The sequence below is a fragment of the Suncus etruscus genome, chromosome 3 (genome assembly GCF_024139225.1).
Source record: "Suncus etruscus isolate mSunEtr1 chromosome 3, mSunEtr1.pri.cur, whole genome shotgun sequence".
In the NCBI taxonomy this organism is placed as follows: Eukaryota; Metazoa; Chordata; class Mammalia; order Eulipotyphla; family Soricidae; genus Suncus; species Suncus etruscus.
The window spans coordinates 32538443-32561681 of record NC_064850.1 but is presented as its reverse complement, the minus strand read 5'-3'; the positions used below and the strand labels follow the sequence as shown (position 1 = coordinate 32561681).

At 39.5% G+C, this 23239-nt stretch overlaps 1 protein-coding gene across 1 annotated transcript in view; it reads left to right on the top strand.

Moving 5' to 3' along the window:
* Nucleotides 1-23239, top strand: part of KCNK10 (potassium two pore domain channel subfamily K member 10) — an 89187-nt gene that overhangs the window by 28123 nt on the left and 37825 nt on the right. Inside the window, exon 4 of the mRNA XM_049770716.1 lies at nt 9567-9727. Within this exon, the coding sequence (XP_049626673.1) occupies nt 9567-9727 (161 nt within the window). The remainder of the gene's footprint in view (nt 1-9566; nt 9728-23239) is intronic.

Genomic DNA, 23239 nt, shown 5'->3' with positions numbered 1-23239 from the left:
TCTCTGTTGAATTTCTATTTTAAAATATTTTCACTCAAGTTTTATATGATAGTGCCAAAGCATTCATACAATAAAGTATCAATCTACCCCTCTCCCCCTTGCTCAGTTTCTCAGGCAACTGTTTTTTATTCTTTGTCTTGGTGGTTGTGATATTTCCCTCCTTTTTATTAAATATTACAGTTGTGACCCCATTTTCTGAAATTTCAGTTTGTTTCTCAATTCTGATGGTGGTGTTGAAGCACAATCCCTCTGTTTTCTCCCTGCTGAAGTACAGAAGAAACTTTTTCTTCCTTCCCTTTATCTGTTAAGGGCAATTCAATGAAGAAAAGAGCACTGGTATTATTTTGACTAGAATTGTGCTTTTTCACAACTGGTCCTATAGTGAACCCTGAATACTTCTTTCTTTCCCTAATTTTTTTCTCATTTTCTTAGTGATTTTTCTACTGATACTCAGGGAGTTTTCTTCCTATATCTTATTGATTGCCTGTATAATGATCATCATATATCATAAATAAGCAGTCTGATATTTAAGAAGTATGTATTATTAATTCTTTGCTCCATCACATAATTTTAGTCAACATAACATTTATTTACTTTTAAATTATTTTTATTTAAATCACTATGATTTAGAAAGTTATTTATAGTTGGGTTTTAGACATATAATGTTTCAAGACCAGTCGCACCACCATTGTCAACCTCCCTCCATCAATGTTCCCAGAGTCTATCCCATGTCACCACTCACTGCCTCAACCTGCCATTATGACAGGCCCATTTTTCTTTTCTTTCTTTCTTTTCTCTTCTTTATTTCTCTTTTCTTTTCTTTTTCTTTGATTTTTCGGCCACACCCAGTATTGCTCAGGGGTTACTCCTGGCTCTGCACTCAGAAATCTCTCCTGGCTTGGGAGACCATATGGGATGCTGGGGATTGAACTGCAGTCGGTCCTAGATCAGCCACATGCAAGGCAAACACCCTACAGATATACCACCGCTCTGGCTCCTGACAGGCCCATTTTTAATGTTGGTTGTTAAAAATTTGGGTCACTTGATTTTATTGTTGTTGACTCTGTGGCTTTAATATTTCTTCCTTCCTTCCTTCCTTCCTTCCTTCCTTCCTTCCTTCCTTCCTTCCTTCCTTCCTTCCTTCCTTCCTTCCTTCCTTCCTTCCTTCCTTCCTTCCTTCCTTCTTTCTTTCCTTCCTTTCTTCCTTCCTTCCTTCCTTTCTTCTTCTTCTTCCTTCCTTCCTTCCTTCCTCTTCCTTCCTTCCTTCCTTCCTTCCTTCCTTCCTTTCTTTCTTTCTTTCTTTCTTTCTTTCTTTCTTTCTTTCTTTCTTTCTTTCTTTCTTTCTTTCTTTCTTTCTTTCTTTCTTTCTTTTCTTTCTTCTCTTCTCTCTTTCTTTCTTTCTTTCTTTCTTTCTTTCTTTCTTTCTTTCTTTCTTTCTTTCTTTCTTTCTTTCTTTCTTTCTTTCTTTCTTTCTTTCTTTCTTTCTTTCTTTCTTTCTTTCTTCTTTCTTTCTTTTTCTTTCTTTCTTTCTTTCTTTTCTTTCTTTCCTTTCTTTCTTTCTTTCTTTCTTTCTTTCTTTCTTTCTTTCTTTCTTTCTTTCTTTCTTTCTTTCTTTCTTTCTTTCTTTCTTCTTTCTTTCTTTTCTTTCTTTCTTTCTTTTCTTTCTCTTTCTTTCTTTCTTTCTTTCTTTCTTTCTTTCTTTCTTCTTTCTTTCTTTCTTTCTTTCTTTCTTTCTTTCTTTCTTTCTTTCTTTCTTTCTTTCTTTCTTTCTTTCTTTCTTTCTTTCTTTCTTTCTTCTTTCTTTTCTTCTTCTTCTTCCTTCTTCTTCCTTCTTCTTCCTTCTTCTTCCTTCTTCTTCTTCTTCTTCTTCTTCTTCTTTCTTTCTTTCTTTCTTTCTTTCTTTCTTTCTTTCTTTCTTTCTTTCTTTCTTTCTTTCTTTCTCCTTTCTTTTCTTTCTTTCATTTTTATTGTGGTCAAAGTGAATTACAAATCTTTCACAGTAATATTTAAGGCACATAGTGAGAATGAATGAGGGGCATTCCTACCACCAGTGTTGTCCTCCCTTTACCTCTGTTCCCCACATGCATCCCACATCTCCTTCCTTTACCCCCTGTAATGCTAGTGCATCTGTTCCCCCCCTATACAGCTTATTGTAGATTGGGTATTGATACTGTTGTTGTTGTCTTTGGATTTGGTTCAAGTCTGATAATTTTATTTTATTTCCACAAAATGAATATATGACTGTCTGGTCTTGGTACCATCCATTTTCCCCCCTCCAATTATGAGGCTGATCAAGGTGGTTCCAGTAATGTAACTCTATTGGAGATATAAGTAAATATATGGGAGAAGAAAAGAAAAAAAGGCAAATAAAAAAGAGAAAAACTAGGAGAAGTCCATCTAGGTGTTATAAATATCCATGTAGAAGAAGAAAGGGAAAAAAAGAAGAAAAAAGTAACAAAACAAGACAAAAGAAAAACAAAAAAGCAAGACCAGCAACTTAAAAAGGGGTTGTGTTGTTGTTCTTCTTCTTCTTCTTCTTCTTCTTCTTCTTCTTCTTCTTCTTCTTCTTCTTCTTCTTCTTCTTCTTCTTCTTCTTCTTCTTCTTCTTCTTCTTTTGCATAGGCACACTAGATATTGGGGGAATTAGAACGGGAATTCCCTTAGCCTAAGAGATACAGGGTTTCTCCGCCCTTGAAGCATACTGCCATGGGAACAACTACAGGCTCCATACTCACTTATTAACATATCCCAAGGTCTTTTTATGGTGCCAGAAAACTTTCCATTCAGATGTGGGTGATGACATCTCTCCTCTGTAGCTGGAGATCTTGCTATCATAAGGCGAAGACTAGGAGAGAGTTTTTTTGTTTGTTTGTTTTGTTTAGGGTTCTAGGGATTCTGTTCCATCAGTGTTGTTTGTAATCTGTCTTCTGTAATTAGTGGTCTTGATTTTTGCTCAGATCCTAGGACAGAGCCTAGGCTATAGTCTTTTAACATGGTTCTAGAAGTTCTGCTCAGTCGCAGTTGTCAAAGTCAGACCTCTAGGATTAGTGATCTTGGGTTTTGTATGAGTCTTAGGCTGAGGCCTACTCTAGGAACTTCCTCATTGGTCCCTTGATAGGTTCTGTCCAGTCCAAGTTTGTCAAAGTCAGTCTTCTGTAAATAGTGATTTTGGGTTTCTCTTAGGGCAAAGGATGACATGTCTCCTAATTGCATCATTAGGTGATGAAATAGGTTTTTGTTTTTTGTTGTTTTTTTTTTTTAAATTTTTATTGTTAGTTCTGCCCTTTCTTAACCCCACCAACACACCTGAGATCTCTTGGTCCCTGTTCTGCTAAGGGTTATTTTGAAACATTGATTATTGTTTTCCCCTTAGTACCTGTATTGTTTCTATATTGGGGTAGTCAAGATAGGCCTGTAAGGGGCGAGAGAAATAGCACAGGCAGTAAATTGCTTGCCTTTTCATGTGGACAATGCAGGCTCAATCCTTGGTATCCTGTATAGCCCTTTGAGCCTTATCAGGACTGATCCCTGAGTGCAGAGCCAGCTGTAAATCTGAGCATTGCTGTGTATGGCTCAAAATCAAAACCAAAACCAACAAAAATGTATGTACAATAGAAAAATTTGGAGGCCAGAGTGGTGGTGCAAGTGGTAAGGCATCTTGTCTTGCCCACACTAACCTAGGTCTGACAGCTGTTTGATCTCCCATCACCCCATATGGTCCCCCAAGCCAGGAACGATTTCTGAATGCATAACTGAAAGCAATCCCTGAGCATCACCAGGTGTGGCCCAAAAATAAAAAAAAATTTTTGGGATGAAAGATGATTGTCATATCTATTTTAAAAACTTCATAATTTATTCCATGATATAATTTATAATTAAGTTAAAATCTGCTATTACAAATATTAAAGGTAGGGTTTGCACTAGTATGTCTGGGACATAGATACTTTTTCAGATACTTCAGTCCAGAAAAGGATATACTAGTTTATGGTTGCTCTCCTGATTAGATAGGGAATATACTAGTTTAGGACCATGGTATAGACAAATGGTCACACATCACCCAACTGAAGAAGCAGGTTGACCTAGAATCATGTGGATATAAGAGCAAATCCTTACTAGTGCCTCAGACTATCTCTGTAGGAGATCCCAGAAGACCATCATCAGGTTAAGGATTAAATTCAACTATTTGGTCTACCACATGGTTGGGAAATGTGGCATGCATTTAGAATGATAAAATTATTAAAATTGAGAACTTCTGAGCCACCTCATGAGATATGTTTTGGAAAATATATTACTGTGCCCAGTATTGCACCCATGAAACAACATGGCTTCATTCTTTAATGGTGTGTATTAAAGAAGACAAAAAGAAACATCCTAATTTTCTTGTTTTATGAAATGACTAAACGAGTGGTGTGTAAGATGCATTAAAATACACTATAATTACATTGCTATGCACATGGATGGTATTTATTTTGTCAACTTGTTAGAATCCCAGGGGCTTGATTTACTGAACAACTGTGTTCATTGACCCATATAGCCTTCTATGATTGAGGAAAGGTGGTTCCATCTGCAAAATGAGGGGCATTTAATATGCAACATTCCCCCCCCCCTTTTTTTTAATGTACTCACATGGAACATCTGAGTTTGTGCAAATGACTCAGTCCTTGGTCTCTGCTGCCTTGCATTCATGCATGTTTTCACCCTTGTTCTGATAATTGTTTTCTTTTTTCTTTTTGTGTTTTTTTTTTGGGGGGGGGGGTCACACTCAGTGGCGCTCAGAGGTTACTCCTGGCTCTGGGCTCAGAAATCGCTCCTGGCAGGCACGGAGCACCATATGGGATACCGGGATTCTAACCACCGGCCATTCTGTTTCAGCTGCATGCAAGGCAACTGCCCTACCACTGTGCTATGTCCCTGGCTCTGATAATTGTTTTCTCAATAGTCTCTCCTTTTCATTATTGATTATAGGGATCAGGGGAAAGGTCACCTTGTCTAGAGTGTACTGTTCCCAGTGTATAACTGTAGTTGTTAGTTCAGAGATGTGCCAGAGATCTAGACTAGGTCAATATAAACCTCAATTCCTGGGGTTTTCCTTTTGCTTTGAAGGAAGTGGCTACCCACTTTCCACCCCCCCCCCTTCATGTTTTCACTGCCAGGGAGGATGATGATGTAGGATCAGCATATTTTGTTATATGTGTGCACAGATGGGGACTTTTCCTGAAAACCCCAAGGAAGGTGGGTTTTCTTGAACAGGGAAACAAATTCAAAAAAAAATACACAAACAAAAGGACTTACAAGCACAAGAGAAAAGAATAAATTCAGGCTCTTCTTCAAATCACCAGGAAAATTTATGCTCCACTCAGTAGCGAGAGTACCCAATACCCAGATCTCTTCAGCAGCAAATTCTGATTTGTCCTTTGAAAGACCCCATGTTAAGTTTCCCTTAAAAGGATCATCCCCTTTAACACAGTGTTCCTGGGGGAATCTTACCAAGGAAGCCATCTGTAGCTCTTCATTATAGACTCTACCCTCTGTTTTTGGAATTGGCTTCTCTAACTTGGAAAAATGATTCACCATTCTTTGTGCAGATGATTTTCCATAAACCATCCATAGCAGAAGCACAGCAATGATTCTGTTCTTCCCAATAGAATCCCTATACATTTTAGGGGTTGTTTATTATTTTGGTATTTTGGGGGCCACAGTTGGCTCTGCACTCAAAAAGATAATTCTTTGAAGTGCTCTGGGGAGCACATAGAATGCCAGGAATTGAGCCTGGGTAGATCAAATGCAAGGCAAATGTCCTTCCTGCTGCATTATCTCTTTACCCCTACCCGCCAATTTTTGTTATTATGGCAGTTTTGCACTAAGGCCCCAGATTTTGCCACATTAGAGGGAGTCCCTGAGAAGATCTCAGATGGTTGCCTTTAAGTGTGTTTCTTGCCTGGAGACACAGTTTAGAGTTGGGTCTGCCAAGGTGCCTATGCGATTACTTTTCCTTGACAAATAATGGACTTAGATGCTTTATTCTTGATTTTGGATGTAGTGATGTTTGTAGATGTTTCTTGAGTACATACTAGCTACCAGGCCCAGTGCTCTGTGACATATTGCACATGAATGAGGCAGATGCTATTATTAATCTAAAATTGCTGATGAGAAGGTTGAGGTTCGGAGAGCTAAGTAACTTCCTCAGTATCTCAATAAGCCAAGGAGCTTAACTTCATTCACCAGGACTAGCTATGGCAGAAAAGAGAAGTTTCCAGGGGGGAAATAGGAACCAACCATCTATTTCTTCTGAAGCTTAATTTTCCCAGAAACATATTGCTTAGAAGTGATTCCACCCCAGAGAAGAGCTCAGGGCAAAAAGATAATTGCTAATCCTTACTGAGAGCATGCTTTGCACCATGCTGCACACACATTTAATCTTCACAGTTCAGTCATGTCACACATGTAACTATTACATCTATAATAGCTGTTGGGGAGCTATTGATAACAGCCCTATCTTTATTCTTTCTTTCTTTCTTTCTTTTTTTGGACCATATTCAGCAGATCTTATTCCCAGCTCTGAACTCAGGTATCACTCCTGGGAGGGCTTGAGGAACCAAAGGTATGCCAGGCATCAAACCCAGGTCAACTGTGTGAAAGGCAAGCATCTGGCCCTCTGTACTATTATTACAACTTCAACCCTATCTGTCTGATGTAGAAAATGGGCACAAAGATCAGGTAAATTGTGAAATATTTGTGAGCCATATTTGTGGAAGAATTAAATCAGGGGTCCTCAAACTTTTTAAACAGGGGGCCAGTTCACTGCCCCTCAGACTGTTGGAGGACCAAACTATAGTTAAAAAAATACTATGAACAAATTTCTATGCACATGGCACATATCTTATTTTGAAGTAAAAAACAAAATGGGAAAAATACAATATTTAAAGTGAAGACTAAGTAAAGATAAATCAATAAACTTATCAGTATTTAAATGTGAACTACGGGCCTGTTTTTGGTGTGTCATAGTTTGAGGACCCTTGTCTGAGACTGAGAGGAGGAGTCAAGGGACAGAAGGAATGGAGTTGGGGAGTGTGGTACACATCCCACACATGCACACTGTGGGCCCAGGACAAGCTGGCAGCTAAGCAGGACAGGCAGCAGTGGCAAAAATATCCAGCGGCACAAATAAATGACCTCAGTGGATTTCATGTGGCCTGTGGAACATAGTTTTGGGACTCCTAACTATACACTAATACCTCTGGTCTCCAGTTTTCTTGTTACACTTTTCTTTAAGCTCTGCCAAATGTCCAAGAAGGATGTGCAGCACATAGACATTATTCCCGCAGAGCTTTCCCAAATATAAGTTCTGGAACTGTCTCAAAATGACAGGTTCATGGATCAAATTGGAAAGGTCTCTCCAGGTAATTCATCAGAGGCAGAAGATGCAAAACATACTTATGTGTATGTGTGTGTGCATGTGCACACGTGTGCTCCCCAAACACAATCTTGTACATAAGACAATTACTTAATGGCAGTTCTTTTGTGTCTGCTATGAAGTAATGGCCTTACATAGATTTACAGATGTAGTATAAATTTGAGGACTGTGACTCACTGGCAGAGCATCTGTATTGCATATGTGAGACCCTGAATTCCATCCCTGGCATTGTAAAAATAAAATATCAAATTAAACAAACATATATGAATATTACTTCATTAATACTCTTACCCAAGAAATTTGCTTTGATTTTAGTCTTCTAGTTTGTGAAAAATTGAACAAGTAAGGAGTCAATTGTGATGATAATGATGATGCTTATGATACTTTAGACACTTTTTAATGGTTTAATACATCATAATACATAGATTTCTTCCAGATTTTCCTTGAACCTTTTCAAAGGTAGGACTTAGATTAATTGAGTTTAAGCACAAGCAGGTCAAATGACATGCATTTGTATATGGAATTTCCATCTTCTCATACTCACTTCAGGTCCTTGGGTGACATTAGAATGTAGCATCTTATGAAGAGAGGAGCAGATTCTCTTTGAAATCTACTCTTATTTAGAAGCTAAGGTGCTTTAAGATTTATACCTTAGTCTCTGCTTGAGATGTCAGACCAGAAGAAAACCTGCATTTCTTGACAGGAAGTAAGCAACTTGCATCATAAATGTTTTTTACAAGCTACTAAAATATTAATAGGTATGAGCTGGCACAAAGTAGGGTATAATCCACATTCCCATTTCAATAGGATATTATGTTGATCTCAATCAGATTTGTCTTGGTTCCTAAAGGTACCTGAAAAAATGATCCAAGTCCCCCCTTCACCACCATCCCTCCTAATTAAATCTAAATGGTGGTGAGCAAAAGAAAAGATTGGAGTGACTTGCCAAAACTCTCATTTTAAAATGTGAAAACTATAATTTAGATAATTTGTGATAAGAGGTTTGAATGATTCTGTCTAGAAAATTGTGATGGAAAACAACCAGGTGACTCATTGCCAAAGGACAAGATGCAGCAGGGAATCCCTGAGGTCTAAAAGAGGAGGAATGATGGAGCAATGGGCAATATGATTGTTCACTGTGTTGCATCCCGACTTGCCAATGGCTGCATACTTAACAAGATGCCCATTGCATGGGCTTTGAAACAGACCCTGCATGAATTGCCCTACTAGAGGAGAACAGTCACATGTTATCTCTACCTTACTTAGCATAATATTGCAATCCTCATTGAATGGCAATAAAAATAAAGTCACTTACACTCTCATCTTTATATTTGTTTCACTAATGAAATAAGTCTGTTTCTTCTGGCACTAATTTCTTTAGTTGCATCCATAGAGAATTAGCCATATTTATATATTATTGATGTAATTACAGATGTTGGTGTTTTCAAAGCATTTTATATAGATATTTGTAGATATGGTAAATAAAGCTTTAGCATTCAAACATCTGTTCCATACACAACATTTATTGAGCATCCAATAGTTTTAAGGTGCCATAAGTGAATGAGAGGAATGACCAACTTTTAAATAAGAGGTGGTTTTAGGTCATAGTCTTTCTTTCACTCAATTTCCAGGCTCCCTGGGCAAGGCTGGCTGTTACAAAGGTTTTTTTTTCCCTGAATAAATTTATAACACATATACTTCACACATTATGAAGCAAATATTGAGCCTGTAGGTTGAGAGCATGGCCATGATGTAAGATGGAAAAGGAGAAACTCTTCAAATTTGAAAAAAAGAAATTGTGATCTTTTCTTGTTTGCTCAGAGTTCCTAAACCAACATACTCATGTTTGGTGTTTCTGAAATGGACAGTGCCATTTTCCATCAGAAATGCAACTCTGCAGCACACATTTCCTAAGATGGAATGAAATGCACTGAGATCCAGGCCATTTCAGTTTCCTTAGAACTCCCTATAAGGGAAGAAGGAGGGGAAACAATCAAATTACTTTGAGCCTTTGAGATTAAATTTTATCTTTTAAAGCTCATGAAATAAATGGACTGTAGAAAGCTTTTGAGAAGTCTGTGGGGTCTTTGCTTCATACTCTGATTTCTTTGCCACCTCATGACTCTCCTTTCTTTTCACTATTTCTTACCAGGGTATGGGAATATTGCTCCAAGCACTGAAGGAGGCAAAATATTTTGTATTTTATATGCTATCTTTGGAATTCCACTCTTTGGTTTCTTATTGGCTGGTATTGGAGACCAACTTGGAACCATCTTTGGGAAAAGCATTGCAAGAGTGGAGAAAGTCTTTCGAGTGAGTATTGCATCTACTTAAACATTTATCTCTGTTATCTAGTTGGCTTTAACAAACCATACTTGTGTTTTTTCTGGAATGTCCCTTAACCTTTGCTCCCTAAATGCTGGTGAGCTAGTTGGCCTCATTGGCATGTGTACCTGGGTTCCTCAGTGATCACCATGTAAACCACCAGCCCGCAGCCTTTGCTACTTAGATGCTCAGTTTCTAACCTAAACATGGCAGCCCTGTCTCCAAGAACTCTTCTAAACCCCTTGGCATTATGAACCACTGTAACAGACATTCAGTTCATCACATTAAATATGTTAAACCCAGATTCATGAGAAATGGCTGGTCTGTCATTTTTGATTTTTATATTGCTTCTCTAGATCTCAGCTTATTTATTTCTAGAAGAAATTGAACAAACAGCTTTTGAAATTCCTTTTAGCAAAAGCAAAAAAAATTTTTGGTTACTCTAGCTAAATGAAGAAGCAGTTATAATCATTTTGACTAAAGCTAATTCCAAATATGGGGACTTGGATGGGGACTTGGTTTCCTCTAATAAATTTTTGATTGCTAGTAGAAAGCACATTCTCCTTCTGTTGTTTAATCAATTGGAATGTTGGGCCATACCCCGTGAGACTCAGGGATTACACCTGGTGATGCTCTGGGGACTACATGGGATGCTGGGGATCGAATTTGGGTCTGCTGCATGCAAAATATGCATGTAGAGTCCTACCTGTTCTACTATTACCCTGACTCCTCCTTCCATCTAAAGCTATCTCCTTCTTCAATGGATCATTCAACAGATAATTTTAAGATAGAACCTTGAAGACCTAAATTTTCCCTTAGTACTGATGGCTCATGCAGATCCTTGCTGTTCCATGAAAGGCTGGTGTCTTCTAGAAAGAAGTCAGTTTATTGCTGTGTAGAGTGAACAGATGTGTACCTCTGTAGATGTATGCATTTGCATATATATTGGTCTCCAATGGTAGAGTGCTATTGGCAGGGGTGGCTATGTTCTAGAAGGAGAGGAGGCACACTTCTTGAATGTACAAATAGCCAGGATTCTGCACCAGTTTTCTTGCTGTGTGTTGTTTTGTAGAAAATCTCAAAGCACTTGAATACTCATTTTTAAATTAATTTTTATATTATCAATTTTTTAATATTTGAATTCACAGCCTCACACAACACCTCCCCTCACCCAATTCATTTAAACTCCATCTGAAAGGACAATGAGTTCTTTGGGTGAGTCTTTGAGAATCGAAAATTGTGCAAACTAGCAAAGCTTGAGATATTGTGTTCTGAGGTTTTAGTTTAGTTCTTGTAAGAAGGTATAATCCTGCCCCTAGCTCCACCCATACTTCCCACCACCTCACTTGCTTGATGGTTATGAAGCCTGTTTTCTCATTTTTATTCTTGAAAGAAAATACTCTTCATCTTTATTCTTTGTCATGGACTGAAAATAAAATAAAATATCACTGGGTGTGGTCCCCAAATCCAATCAATTAAGCAATGGAAGGAGAATGTACTCTCTACCATTAATCTAAATTTATTAGAGAAAACCATATCTCCATATTTGGTAGCTGATATAGTCAAAATGATTATAACTGCTTCTCTCATTTAGCTAGAGTAACCGAAATAAAACCTCCTAGGTGCCTATTGTTGGGGTTCTCCTAACATACCCAAACATGCAACTCCTGCTAAAAGATTGCTGAGATAGGCTGTATTTTTTTAAATTTGTTTTATTTTTGTTATTTTTGGGCCACACTCGATGGTGCCCAGTGGTTATTTCTGGCTTTGCACTCAGTAATCGCTCCTGATGGTGCTGGGGAGACCATGTGGGATGCCAGGGATCTAACCTGGGACTGTGTGCAATGAAAATGCCCTCTCTGCTGTGCTTTCACTCTGGTCCCCAGTATTAGGAATGTTTTTGGCAGCATAGTAACAAAATGCCTGATGTTCAAGTTTTCATTGGGATATATAAATAAAAACACATTCATCTCTTGAGTTCAAATAAATTGACACATTGACACAGGAGTCAGCAGGAGATGAAATGTCAGCTTTACTATTGAGACACTAGTCAGACAAAGGAGCCTTAGCTCAGATGTCAAAATATCTCACTACCCACATCACCAAGGTTTAGAAGAATTGCCCTGTTGTGTTAGTTTACTAGGCTTCTGTAATAAATTATCATGAAGAGTGAGACCTAAAGCAACAACTTCATGATTCTGTTGGTCCAAAATTGCGTTGGCCTTGTTGGAAGCTTTTTAAAGGATACAGACAGGGACTCGGAATATGGGAAAGCATCTGATTCCAAATGCTTTCAGACTCGGTACAAAAACTTACATTTTAAGGTTTCTTTTTATTGTCAGATTCCTATTTCTTGATAGTATCGGGTGTGGCCATTCTTAGCATTTAGAGGTTATCTATTTCATTCTTGGCAGGAATATGTTTCTTATTCTCAATCACTGCATCACACAAGTACACCCAAACTGTCCTCTCTGCTCTATTCTCCTTGAACCTGTTGTTAACTTTGCCTCCTTTGGCTGGTCACCACATACTGTGCAAGGTGGATTGTTTGGTCTAAATGGGAAGTTGATAAGCACTAGTTATGATACATGACCAAAGACACAGTTCCTGGGACTACCTGTTACACTCTATTTGACAAACATTCCTAAAAGTTAGATACAGGAGGCTCATGCAATGCCTTTTGGAGAATACTAGTACACTCCCTTGAGATTCGTTTCATGTCTGAGATACAAGGGCCATAACTTGCTTGACACAAAAGGTGAATACTTGTACTGAAGCCTGAACTCATGTGGGCCCAAAATATTTTCCATAATATGCATTCATGTATACCACTAAACCAGTGTGGCACTTAAAGGCTAATTTGTGGAGTGTTTTTCTGTCTTTTTTTTTTTTTTTAATATAATGTAAGGTGTAAAAAACTGTTTCCTGGATTTCTGAGTAGCAAGGAAAATAATTATTTGGGATTAAGCAGTGCTGTCTTAAGTTACAAAAAGCCGATTTTGTGATTGGAAAGCTTTTGGTTTTTCCTGTTGTGACCTGAGAGCCTGTGTGCTGTGATTAAAGCTGCTACAGGAAAACTGGGCACTCCTGGATTGAATTCTGAGTTCTTGTTCTGAGTTAGACTTTGTCCTTCTGTAGGAAGCAGCCGATCTTTTGATCTGAATGATCAACAAACTTTGTGCTACTACTTCTTCAACTAAACGCCAGTTTTTTTCTTCTACCCTCTTACCCTGTTCCCAACAAGGTTACAGAAGGAATTGAGTTTTAGGTTCCAAGCATAACTGCTAAGCAATGACAAGTTACCTGAGGCTTCTCTAGACTGTGGTTATTGGAACTTGAACCTGTTACTGGCTTCAGATGGGGTTATGATAGCTAGGGTCTGCTAATACTATTCTGTTAGAGGGCTGACCAATCACTGGGCCTGCAGTAAGGAGAGTTAGGGGCAAGGGCTACTGCAAGCTTCTTCTAAGTGCCTGCTAGGAATCAGGGAGAGATTTGAAGAACTGTTTATCAGAGTTGTTTCCATCTTGGTGCCTTCAAAGCTAGTTTCTGGGAGCATAGGGGTTAAGGGAGTTAACTGAAAATAATTCTTATTTCAGGAAGAGTAAAACCTTTATTTTGGATGGTGTGTGTGTGTGTGTGTGTGTGTGTGTGTGTGTGTGTGTGTGTGTGTGTGTGTATTTTTAAGCCTGTGCATCTGGTTCATTTTGTTGGTAGTGGAAACTTTTTTTTTCTTATGGTGCTATGTAACACCAAAATAATTATGCAGGGAGTCGAGGGAGGAGCCCTTGGGAAGGAGTGAGTGCTCTGGTTTGCATTTGTATAACTGGCTAAAATGAGTGCATACCATATTAAAATATCACAGAATTCACTCTGAATTCACAAATGAAGGTTGTGAGTTTATTGACGGTGGAGAGAAGATAGTGGGTGTTAAGTGAGCAATTGCTTTCTTACTTCCCCAAAGGACTGCAAGAGGCTGGAAGCTAATTATTTTCAAATGCTAATATTTTTAGAGTTTTGTTCACTAGGTCTCTTCAAAATTAGCTTAAGAATAAATTCTGGCCTCACTAGAAGGCATGATGTCCCTTGGGAGAAGCTAACTAAACAGTGTCCTTAAAGTAGGCTCCGACACAGCTTTTCTTTTCTCCCTTGAACACAGGGTTGTTTGGCTTTAGAACTCTTGGCACACTGGAGGAGGTATCTGTCATGAGACATGTCCCATGTGTCATTGGAGGTTTGGCAGCATCCCTAGCCTCTGCTCACTAGATGCCAGTATCATTAGTATCTCCAGTTACAACAGCCAAAAAAGTCTCTTGATATTAATAATATTCATTCCCTGCAGGCCAGATTGTCTAGTTAAGAACCAAAAAAGTTGGGGGAGGGCTGGGATCAGTAGTGCAGTGGATAGGGCAATTGCCTTGGACATAGATAATCCAAGTTCGGTTCCCCGAATTTGCCAGGAGTCACTTCTGAGCACAGAGCCAGGAGTAACTCCTGAGCGCTGCCAGATGTGGACATAGCAGCCCCTTGAAGTAGGATTGCCTTATAATAGTTTATGAGTCCCAGAAATATAATCTTATGAATCAGCATTTGTAGATCTCACATTATACTCACCACATTGGCAGCATCCTGGTCTCTCTTTATTACTATTAAGTTGATCTATTTTTACCTTTCCTGGTAACTTCTATTTTGTTCTTATCATCTGAAAATGTTTTTGTTTTGGAAAGATCACCTTTTTATCCTCTAAAATTCATCCTTTCTGTTTTTGTTTTCTGAGTCACACCCAGTGGTGCACTACACTACTACCCCTGGGTAGTAGTGCTAGGGGTCACACCTGACAGTGCTCAGGGGACTATGCAGTAACAGAAACTGAACCTAGGATTCCTGCATGCAAAGCCTGTGCTCCAGCCTTTTGGATTATTCATTCAGCCTTTGAAGAACTATTCTGGGGTCTAAGAGATAGCATGAGGATAATTCTGGTTCTATCTCTGGTACACACACGCACTGAGAATTGTCCAGGAATGATCCTTGAGAGCAGAGTCAGGAGTAAGCCCTGCAGACAGCTGTTATGCCTTTGGCCCTTAAACCCAACTCAACCCAACCCAACTCAACCTAACCTAACCCAACTCAACCATACCAACTTAACCATACCAAACCAACCTAATTTTGCTGAGATATAGGAGCTAATTTAGCTTTTACTCACTCCACCTAGACCCTCAAAGGTCTGACTGTGTATGCTCTGGTCCCTTGGCTGAATCTGCTGCAGGAGCTATTTGCATAAATGGTTCTCACCAAGTTGCCCAGGAATTTCAGACCACTCCTCTCTTGGGTGGTGGGTCCTTAAAGAGGGCCTAGAAGATAATGTCATTTGGGAACAAGAACATTTCTCACCAATGAGGGGAAATGCCTAGGCATCTGGCCTTTAGGAGATGCATAAAGTTAGACTTGACCCATGTATTCATTCTGCAGTTGACCAGTAAAAACTGACCTAATGTATGGTTCTTCCTCTTACTTGGCTTATCTTTGATAGCTGGCAAGTTTCCATTGAATTTTTTATGCTGCCATCTGAGATCACTACAGGAGGATTTTATGTCTGTTAAGATGCATCTTCACATGACTATAAAGAGTAAAGTGATCAAACTCCATCTAAAATATAACTGCTTAAAATATCGCCTGGTAGTGTTGAACATGAGACTTTTTTAAGGTGGCTAGAACAGACTTTCTTTCTTTCTTTCTTTCTTTCTTTCTTTCTTTCTTTCTTTCTTTCTTTCTTTCTTTCTTTCTTTCTTTCTTTCTTTCTTTCTTTCTTTCTTTCTTTCTTTCTTTCTTTCTTTCTTTCTTTCTTTCTTTCTTTCATTTCTTCCTTTCCTTCCTTCCTTCCTTCCTTCCTTCCTTCTTCTTTTCTTTCTTTCTTTCTTTCTTTCTTTCTTTCTTTCTTTCTTTCTTTCTTTCTTTCTTTCTTTCTTTCTTTCTTTCTTTCTCTTCTTTCTCTTCTTCTTTCTTTCTTTCTTTTCTTTCTTTCTTTCTTTCTTTCTTTCTTTCTTTCTTTCTTTCTTTCTTTCTTTCTTTCTTTCTTCTCTTCTCTCTTTCTTTCTCTTTCTTTCTTTCTTTCTTTCTTCTTCTTTTCTTTCTTTCTTTCTTTCTTTCTTTCTTTCTTTACTTTCTCTTTCTTTCTTTCTTTCTTTCTTTCTTTCTTTCTTTCTTTCTTTCTTTCTTTTTTTTGTAAACTTGATGATTATAGATCCCATCTGGGAATTGGGTGGTTATGGTGGGGTATCCATCTTCTGGGGTCTTTATTGGGACACTTGTACTTATCATTTGTCATAAAGTTTTGGTGGAGGTTTATGACACTGCAGTCTTGAAGTCTAGAGCTAAATTGCTAATTTGTTGTGAGGTTTTCTCTATATTAGGTCCACAGTGATGGTTTTTACTTAACGTAAGTTATACAATAATCCTGTCAATGAGACTTTCTGGGGAGAGAGAGGAGTTTGGGGATTCACAGAGTGGGGAGCTAATCCCAATATTGTGCATGCTGCTTTCCTCCTGTTGGCCCCATCATGATCCTTGCTAGTGAAGTGACCAGGGAGACCAGGCTCCTGTCCAGTCTGGACATTAGAGTCCCAGTATCCATGCAGGTTTGCAAGTTTCTCATTGATTCTTGCAGAAAAGAATTTCCAAAGGCATGAAGTTAAATGGTGGTGCTTTGGTCATCATGCAGTGCCAGGAATTGAATCCAGAGACTCACAGATGCAAGATAGATCCTTTGTCACTGATAGACATCTTGGCCCCAAGATGTGTCTTAATTTTATAGGGCTCATATCTGACAATACTCAACATCTGGCATAGGCCTGGCATTTGTACCTATTAGGGCTATGCCTTGTGGTGTTTGGGGGACCCTAAGATATACTGAGGTTTGAACTCAGGGACTTGCATAAGCTAGGCTTGTGATTACCACTTGAGCTATCTACACCTCCCAAACATTGAGAATATAATTCTCAGTGGTGTCTTAACTCAAACTTGGTTCTGAGTTCAAATCTTGGTTCCAAACTCAAGGAAAATTATGTAAGGAGCTCTTCATAAAGTTTATTTTAATAGAAGAAAGTCTCCAGAACATATATATTCATTATCCATTTGGTCTTGTCAAATGAAAAGACAGCTACTTCCTAGATTCATGAAGGTTTTATTTACTAGTACATATTAGGGGGTCAATGGTGTGCTTCAAGTGATGATTGGTTCAATCTCAGTGTTATATCATCTCTGGGGTTTGATCCTGGGGTGCCACAGTACTTTTGGGGGGTGACTTTTATGACCCTCAAGCATTTTTAAGTATAAATTACTTTATTTAAAGATTATGTATTACATAGTCTATGTAGTTGGTCATATTACATTTGTTTCTAGGTAAGTAGAAGCAAAATTATTAGAAAAGAAAGAAAAGCACAGCAGCAAAATTTGTGAAAATTATTGTATCTCACAATGAAGTCATTAAATAATTGTCAGAAGGTTTAATAAAGTCTTGTTGCTAGTTCTGTTACTTATTTTGTTTCTGAATATTAGGTGGTTTCAGATGCACATTGGTATCTAAATTGTTATTACAGTGAGGACAGCATTAAAAAAAATTGGAGGGGCTGGAGAGATAGCACAGTGGTAAGGCATTTGCCTTAGATGCAGAAGGACAGTGGTTCAAATCCCGGCATCCCATATGGTCCCCTGAGCCTGCCAGGAGCGATTTCTGAGCATAGAGCCAGGAGTAACCCCTGAGTGCTGCAAGGTGTGACCCAAAAACCAAAAAAAAAAATTTTTGGAGTTGTCCTGCCACCATGACTGTGGCTGTATGGTCCAGGAATTCCAAGCACTATTGCTGATACTGCACTTTTGTGGAGCATGGTTTCTAATCCAAAGCTTCCTGAAATATGAAAAGGTAGAGGAGTGGCTGTCCACACTTACTACAAAAAATTCCTGGTAATGTTGCCCAAATACTAGCGTACATGGAGTTTTTGTCAGATTGGTGTTTCTGCAGAGAACTGTAGATGAGTGGTTAAGCAGACCCATTTGTGAAGTGGTGATTGTAGATGATGAGTGTAGCAGGCATGGCTTTGGCAGGATGGGGACTTGGCCTCCCCTCTCCACTCTAGATGGCCAGCTTTCATCTATGTGGTGAGTGTATATATAATTTTTTCCTGGCTTGGTTTATATCTTTTGAGAATGGTGTGATTTTATGGAGTTGGTCAAATGCAAACATGGTGACTATGTTGAACCTCTCAAGCACTTCTGAGACTGAACAATGATGGAATTAGCTATCATAATAATAAAAGACAAAATCAAAAAATCTATTTCAGTGCTTGACAGAGAGAAAGTACATGGGTGAAGGCACTTGCCATGCTTGCAGCTGACCTGGGTTCAATTCTCAGCACCACCTGGTTCCCTGAGCTTTGCTAGATGCAGTCCTAGAGCTCTCTAGCACTGAGTACATCCACAAATGCCTTAGAAGTCTCTGAGCATGACCCAGGTCATGCCTGCACCATCAGGCCTGATCAGGACTGCATAAATGAGCCTTGTATTGGACAGTGATAGGCTGTCCTGATAGACTGAGAATTGCCATGATGCATTATAGGCCTTTTGAGCACAACTTGGGATACCCACCCCTGCACACAACCTCTTATTTTCTGTCTTTGCATGTTTGAACATCTGCAAATTTAGGATCCATTTCTACACTTTCCAGGTATGCTTGAGTTATGAATTGAATGCGACAATGTTAGTAGCACTCCCATTTTTTTTATTACTATCATAAAGCCAACTTAATAGGTGGATGATTGCTCACACTTACACTTTGCCAATTTTCACAGCCCAGTTTGGTTCCTCTTGAAGGCACTGATTTAATAGAACAATAATATTTTGCCCTTCTACTGAACTCTAGCCTTCAAAATAATTACATTTATCAACATAAGAAAATAAAACCCACACTTTTCTTTTCTTTTACATTTAACCTCCTAGCTCTGGGAACTAAGCCGAATGAACTCCAGTGTAGCTGCCAGCAAGTTAGGGTCTTGAGAAATGTGAGGTGCTTTGCTGAGTGGAATATGTCATCTCAAAGGCAGGTCTGTGATTGTGTGTTTACACCAGGGTGGTTCTAAGGATGGTTTTGGAGTGAGGAGTTGGGTAACTATGTCAAAGGTCAGCTATAGCTTTAGAAAGTTCTACTTGACCCGAGAGAACTGTTTAGACTTGATCTCTGTACCACTTTGTTGCACAAGGGCTGCCTGAATAGAACCCCACCTTGGCCATTGGTACCCCTGCTCCAGCATTATGCACTTTTATCAGGAAAATGCACTTTGCTATCCTGTTCTAAGAAGAGCTGCACCTGCAATGGTGACTCTTCTTCTTCTTCTTCTTTTTTTTTTTTGGTCTTATTTTTTTTTTTAGGCTACATCCTGCAGTGTTCAGAGGTTACTCCTGGATTTTGCACTCAGAAATTACTCCTGGTAGGCTCTGGGGATCATATGGAATACCTGAGTCTAAACCCAGGTGAGCGGCTTGCAAGGCAAATGCATTACTGGCTGTGCTTTGTTCTGCCTCTACAATGGAGCCTCCCTGAATTCATGCTTTGGCATAGTGTCTTGGAAGTTTACTGCTGAATTTTGTATCTTGTTAGTATATTTACTAACACCCTGTATGTGGTGGGTCCCCTGGGGCCTGTGAGACTATTGCCAAGGATCTGAGAATTCTTTTGTGCCTCAAGCATCGCTAGCAGACAGAAAAGTGTCTCCTTCACATGAGTGGCTCCTACTCCCTCTGGTGTGTGCAGAGGGGTGGTTGTCAATACTTCCCTTAAGCTTTCTAAAAGAGGTGCTGCCTAAAGTCACCATCTTTTTAACTTCTTTAATATATTTCACACTTGGTGGATACCCAGGTTTATGCTGGGCAGGGATCGAGTACTTTTTAATGCTTTAAAAAAATTCTCATTTGCAGAAAGTTGAGAATAAAAGGTCAGAGGTCAGCCCATCCCACGTCTCTCTGGTGCTCTGCTAGTGTGTGAAATGGTCAGTTTAGTTCTGGTCCGAGTCTCAGTTTCATGGTGGGAATCTTTTTGTGAATGGTGATTTCAAGAATTGGTTGGATACTTTTTAGAATCTACTTCAACTTTTTCCTTCTGCCTGATGCCTTGTTGGGTGACACATGCCTGACATGAAGGTGAAGGTGACTGTCTCTGCTGTTTTAAAAAAGTGGTTTGGGGACTTTTGGCACACTCACTTTGTTTGGTGACTTGCATATTACTCACTTTCATTAGGTAGTGAAAATACACACACACACACACACACACACACACACACACACACACACACACACACACACACACCACCTTCCCATTCTCCCCTAATCTCTATCTCTAGGATTTTATCCCCATTAGAGCCCAAAGTTGTGAACAGAAAATGTTGATCCTTCTATGACTGACTGCTTTTCCTGAATATGTTTCCAAGGATTCATTCACCTTGGAGCATGTGCCAGAAATTTCTTCCTTTCTATGGTTATAGTTATAGTCATCTGCATACGGAGTCCATTTTACGTACCTACTTAATTGTTTTTGTTTTGGGGCCACACCCAGTGGTGCCCAGGACTTACTCCTAGCTCAATGTTCAGAGATCACTCCTGCAGGGGTCTCAAACTCAATTTACCTGGAGCCGCAGGAGGCAAAATCGGGGTGATCCTTGAGTGCAAAGTCAGTAGTAAGCCTTGAACATTCGGGGGTGTGACCCAAACAACTAAAACAAAACAAAACAAAACAAAAAAGATCCCTCTAGGGAAGGGCCACAAAATGTTGTATGGAGGGCTGCAAACGGCCCGCGGGCCTCGAGTTTGAGACCCCTGGGAGGATTATATAGGGTGCTGGGGATCAAATTCCAATTGGCTCTGCATGGTGCAAGGCAAATGTCTTACCCATTGTGCTATCTTTTCAACTGTACCCAATTTGCTGAATAGGGTGTGGTGGGATTGTGGGGAACTGATAGCGCCTCCCAATCATCTCTCAGAGGCACCCAGGCAGTGTCCCAGCAGTGTTGGAAAATTTTGAATAACAATGCTTTGATCATAGGCAGAAAAGGAGCTGTCTGAGGATATGGCAGTTCTCTGTGTATTTTTTAATTAAAATTTTATTCAATTTCCCCTTTTTTCTTTGTTGTCATTGTTACTGCTACAATGATGAACACTTGTTGGTGGAACCAACTGGGTATCCCAAGGACAGAGCTGTTGGCGAACTCAGCATATCTGTAGGTTCTGAGAACAAACTCTTGGCTTCATACCTGCAATGAGGCATTTGACCAGTAGGTACTTGACCACTTTGTTATCAAAGGTTCCTTTGTATCATTTTCAAGAAGTTGTAGTATTTCAATGGAGGCCTGACTGCCTTACATTCCTATCAGCAATGCACAAAGCATTCAATTTTTCCACAGCTTATCATCAACTTATCAGCAGGGTGGTTTTTTTTTGGGGGGGGGGGTTGTTTATTTGGCCAACACCCAGAGGCACTCAGGGGTTACTCCTGGCTCTGTGCTCAGAAATAACTCCTGGCAGGGGGACCATATGGGATGCCAGGAATCGAACTTAGACCTGGGTAGACCGCATGCAAGGTAAATGCCCTATCCACTGTGCTAGCTCTCTGGCCCCGTTATCTGTAGGGTTTTTGTACCTCTTTTTTAGGCTTAAAGAGAGCTATTAGGTTGCCCTTTAAGTCCCAACTGTCCCAATAGGTGCTATTCTTTGATGGCATAGCACAGAGTCCACCCTCCTCCTCTTATTTCCTGCAGCCCTTGTTGCCCTTCTATTCCCCATGCCCCATCCTGTACCTCTAAACACAGGCCCTGAAACTTGGTTGTCAGGCAGCAGAGTAGCTCAATGTCCAGCCAACCTGTCTCTCTGCCTGCAAATAATAGCCACTTCCCTCTGACCTTGCTGTTGCTCCGAGATCCTCCTATTTGCCACATAATGACCCATTATCTAGCTCTCTATGGTGACTCTTCATTCTCACCCCCCAAGTCAGGTTAAGAAGCAGTTTGCCAAAGAGCCTCTTCATGCTCTCCTTACTGTGAGGGTTATTGCAATAATCAAGAGCTACTACTTCCTTCCAAGGAGGAAGCACCACAATCAATAGTCAGTGTCCATAATGGCTGCATGCAGGGGTAGGCAGCCTCTGAAGCCACTCAGTCTAGTGGTGCATAAACTCTGACCTCCTGCTTACCAGCCTATTTAACTGTGGACTTTATCTCAGCCTCTGTACTTGAAAGAAGATAAAAATAGCAGTGAACCTGAGAAATGATGGCATAGGCTTAAGGCATTTGCCTAGTGTGGTGTTTATACTGGTTCAATCCCCAGTGCCACATATGGTTTTCATAGCATCACCAGGAGTGAGTCTATTTATTTTTTAAAATTACTTTATTTAAATACCATGGCTGCAAGGTTCATAGTACAGTTGTTTTTATTTTCCTTCACAGTTATAAAGTTGTTCATAATTGGTCACACAGTGTTTAACACCTTTCATCAGTACACATTTCCTACCACCAATGTCTCCAGTTTCCATATCACCCTCCTCTCTGCCTGCCTCTGGAACAAACATTTTTCTTATGTCTCTATTTCTCTTCTATTTTTCTTTTTGACACTATGATTTGCAATATCATTATTGAAGAGGTATCTTGCATATTACTTTTAGCACCCAATTCTTGTCTAGAGTGATCATTTTCAACTATCATTGTCATAATTGTCCCTTCTCTGCTCTAACTGCACTTCTCTGCTATTTGTGGCAAGCTTCCTACTATAGACTTGTCCTCCTGGACTTCATCCATATAGTATTTGGATATTATTGTCATACTATATATTTTAAATACAGGAATGATTTTTGAGCACAGAGCCAAGAGTAAGGCCTGAGCACTATTGGTTATGCCCTACTTCTCCCAAAGCAAAAGCAAAACCAACATCACTTATCTTATATTGATGCACTGGAGCAATGCTTAACGCATAGTTGTCAGTCAGAGAGTGGTATTCACTTTTATGATAATAAATCCACAGTAGGGGGCTGGAGAGATAGCACAGTGGTAGGGCTTTTGCCTTGCAAGTGCCCTAATCAGGAAGAATGGTGGTTCAAATCCTGGCATCCCATGTGGTCCTCCGTGCCTGCCAGGAGCTATTTCTGAGCACAAAGCCAGGAGTAACCCCTTAGCACCGCTTGGTGTGACCCCCAAACAAGCAAACAAGCAAAACATAAATGCACAGTAGTTCTGGAGTCTTTAGGAGAGACTTGTGAATCCAAGTTTGTGTATTTAGCATCACACATATCTTTAACAGTGCACCTTAAATCTTAAGTTACAAATTGATTATGTTCTTAAAGCCTAAAGCATTTGATGCTATAGTCACTGCCTTTCTTTTCCTTACCCCATGAGACCTGCTCTACTAGGTACTTTGGAATTTGTCAATAAGTACTTAGTGATACTGAATTGATTAGAGGGGAGAGAAATG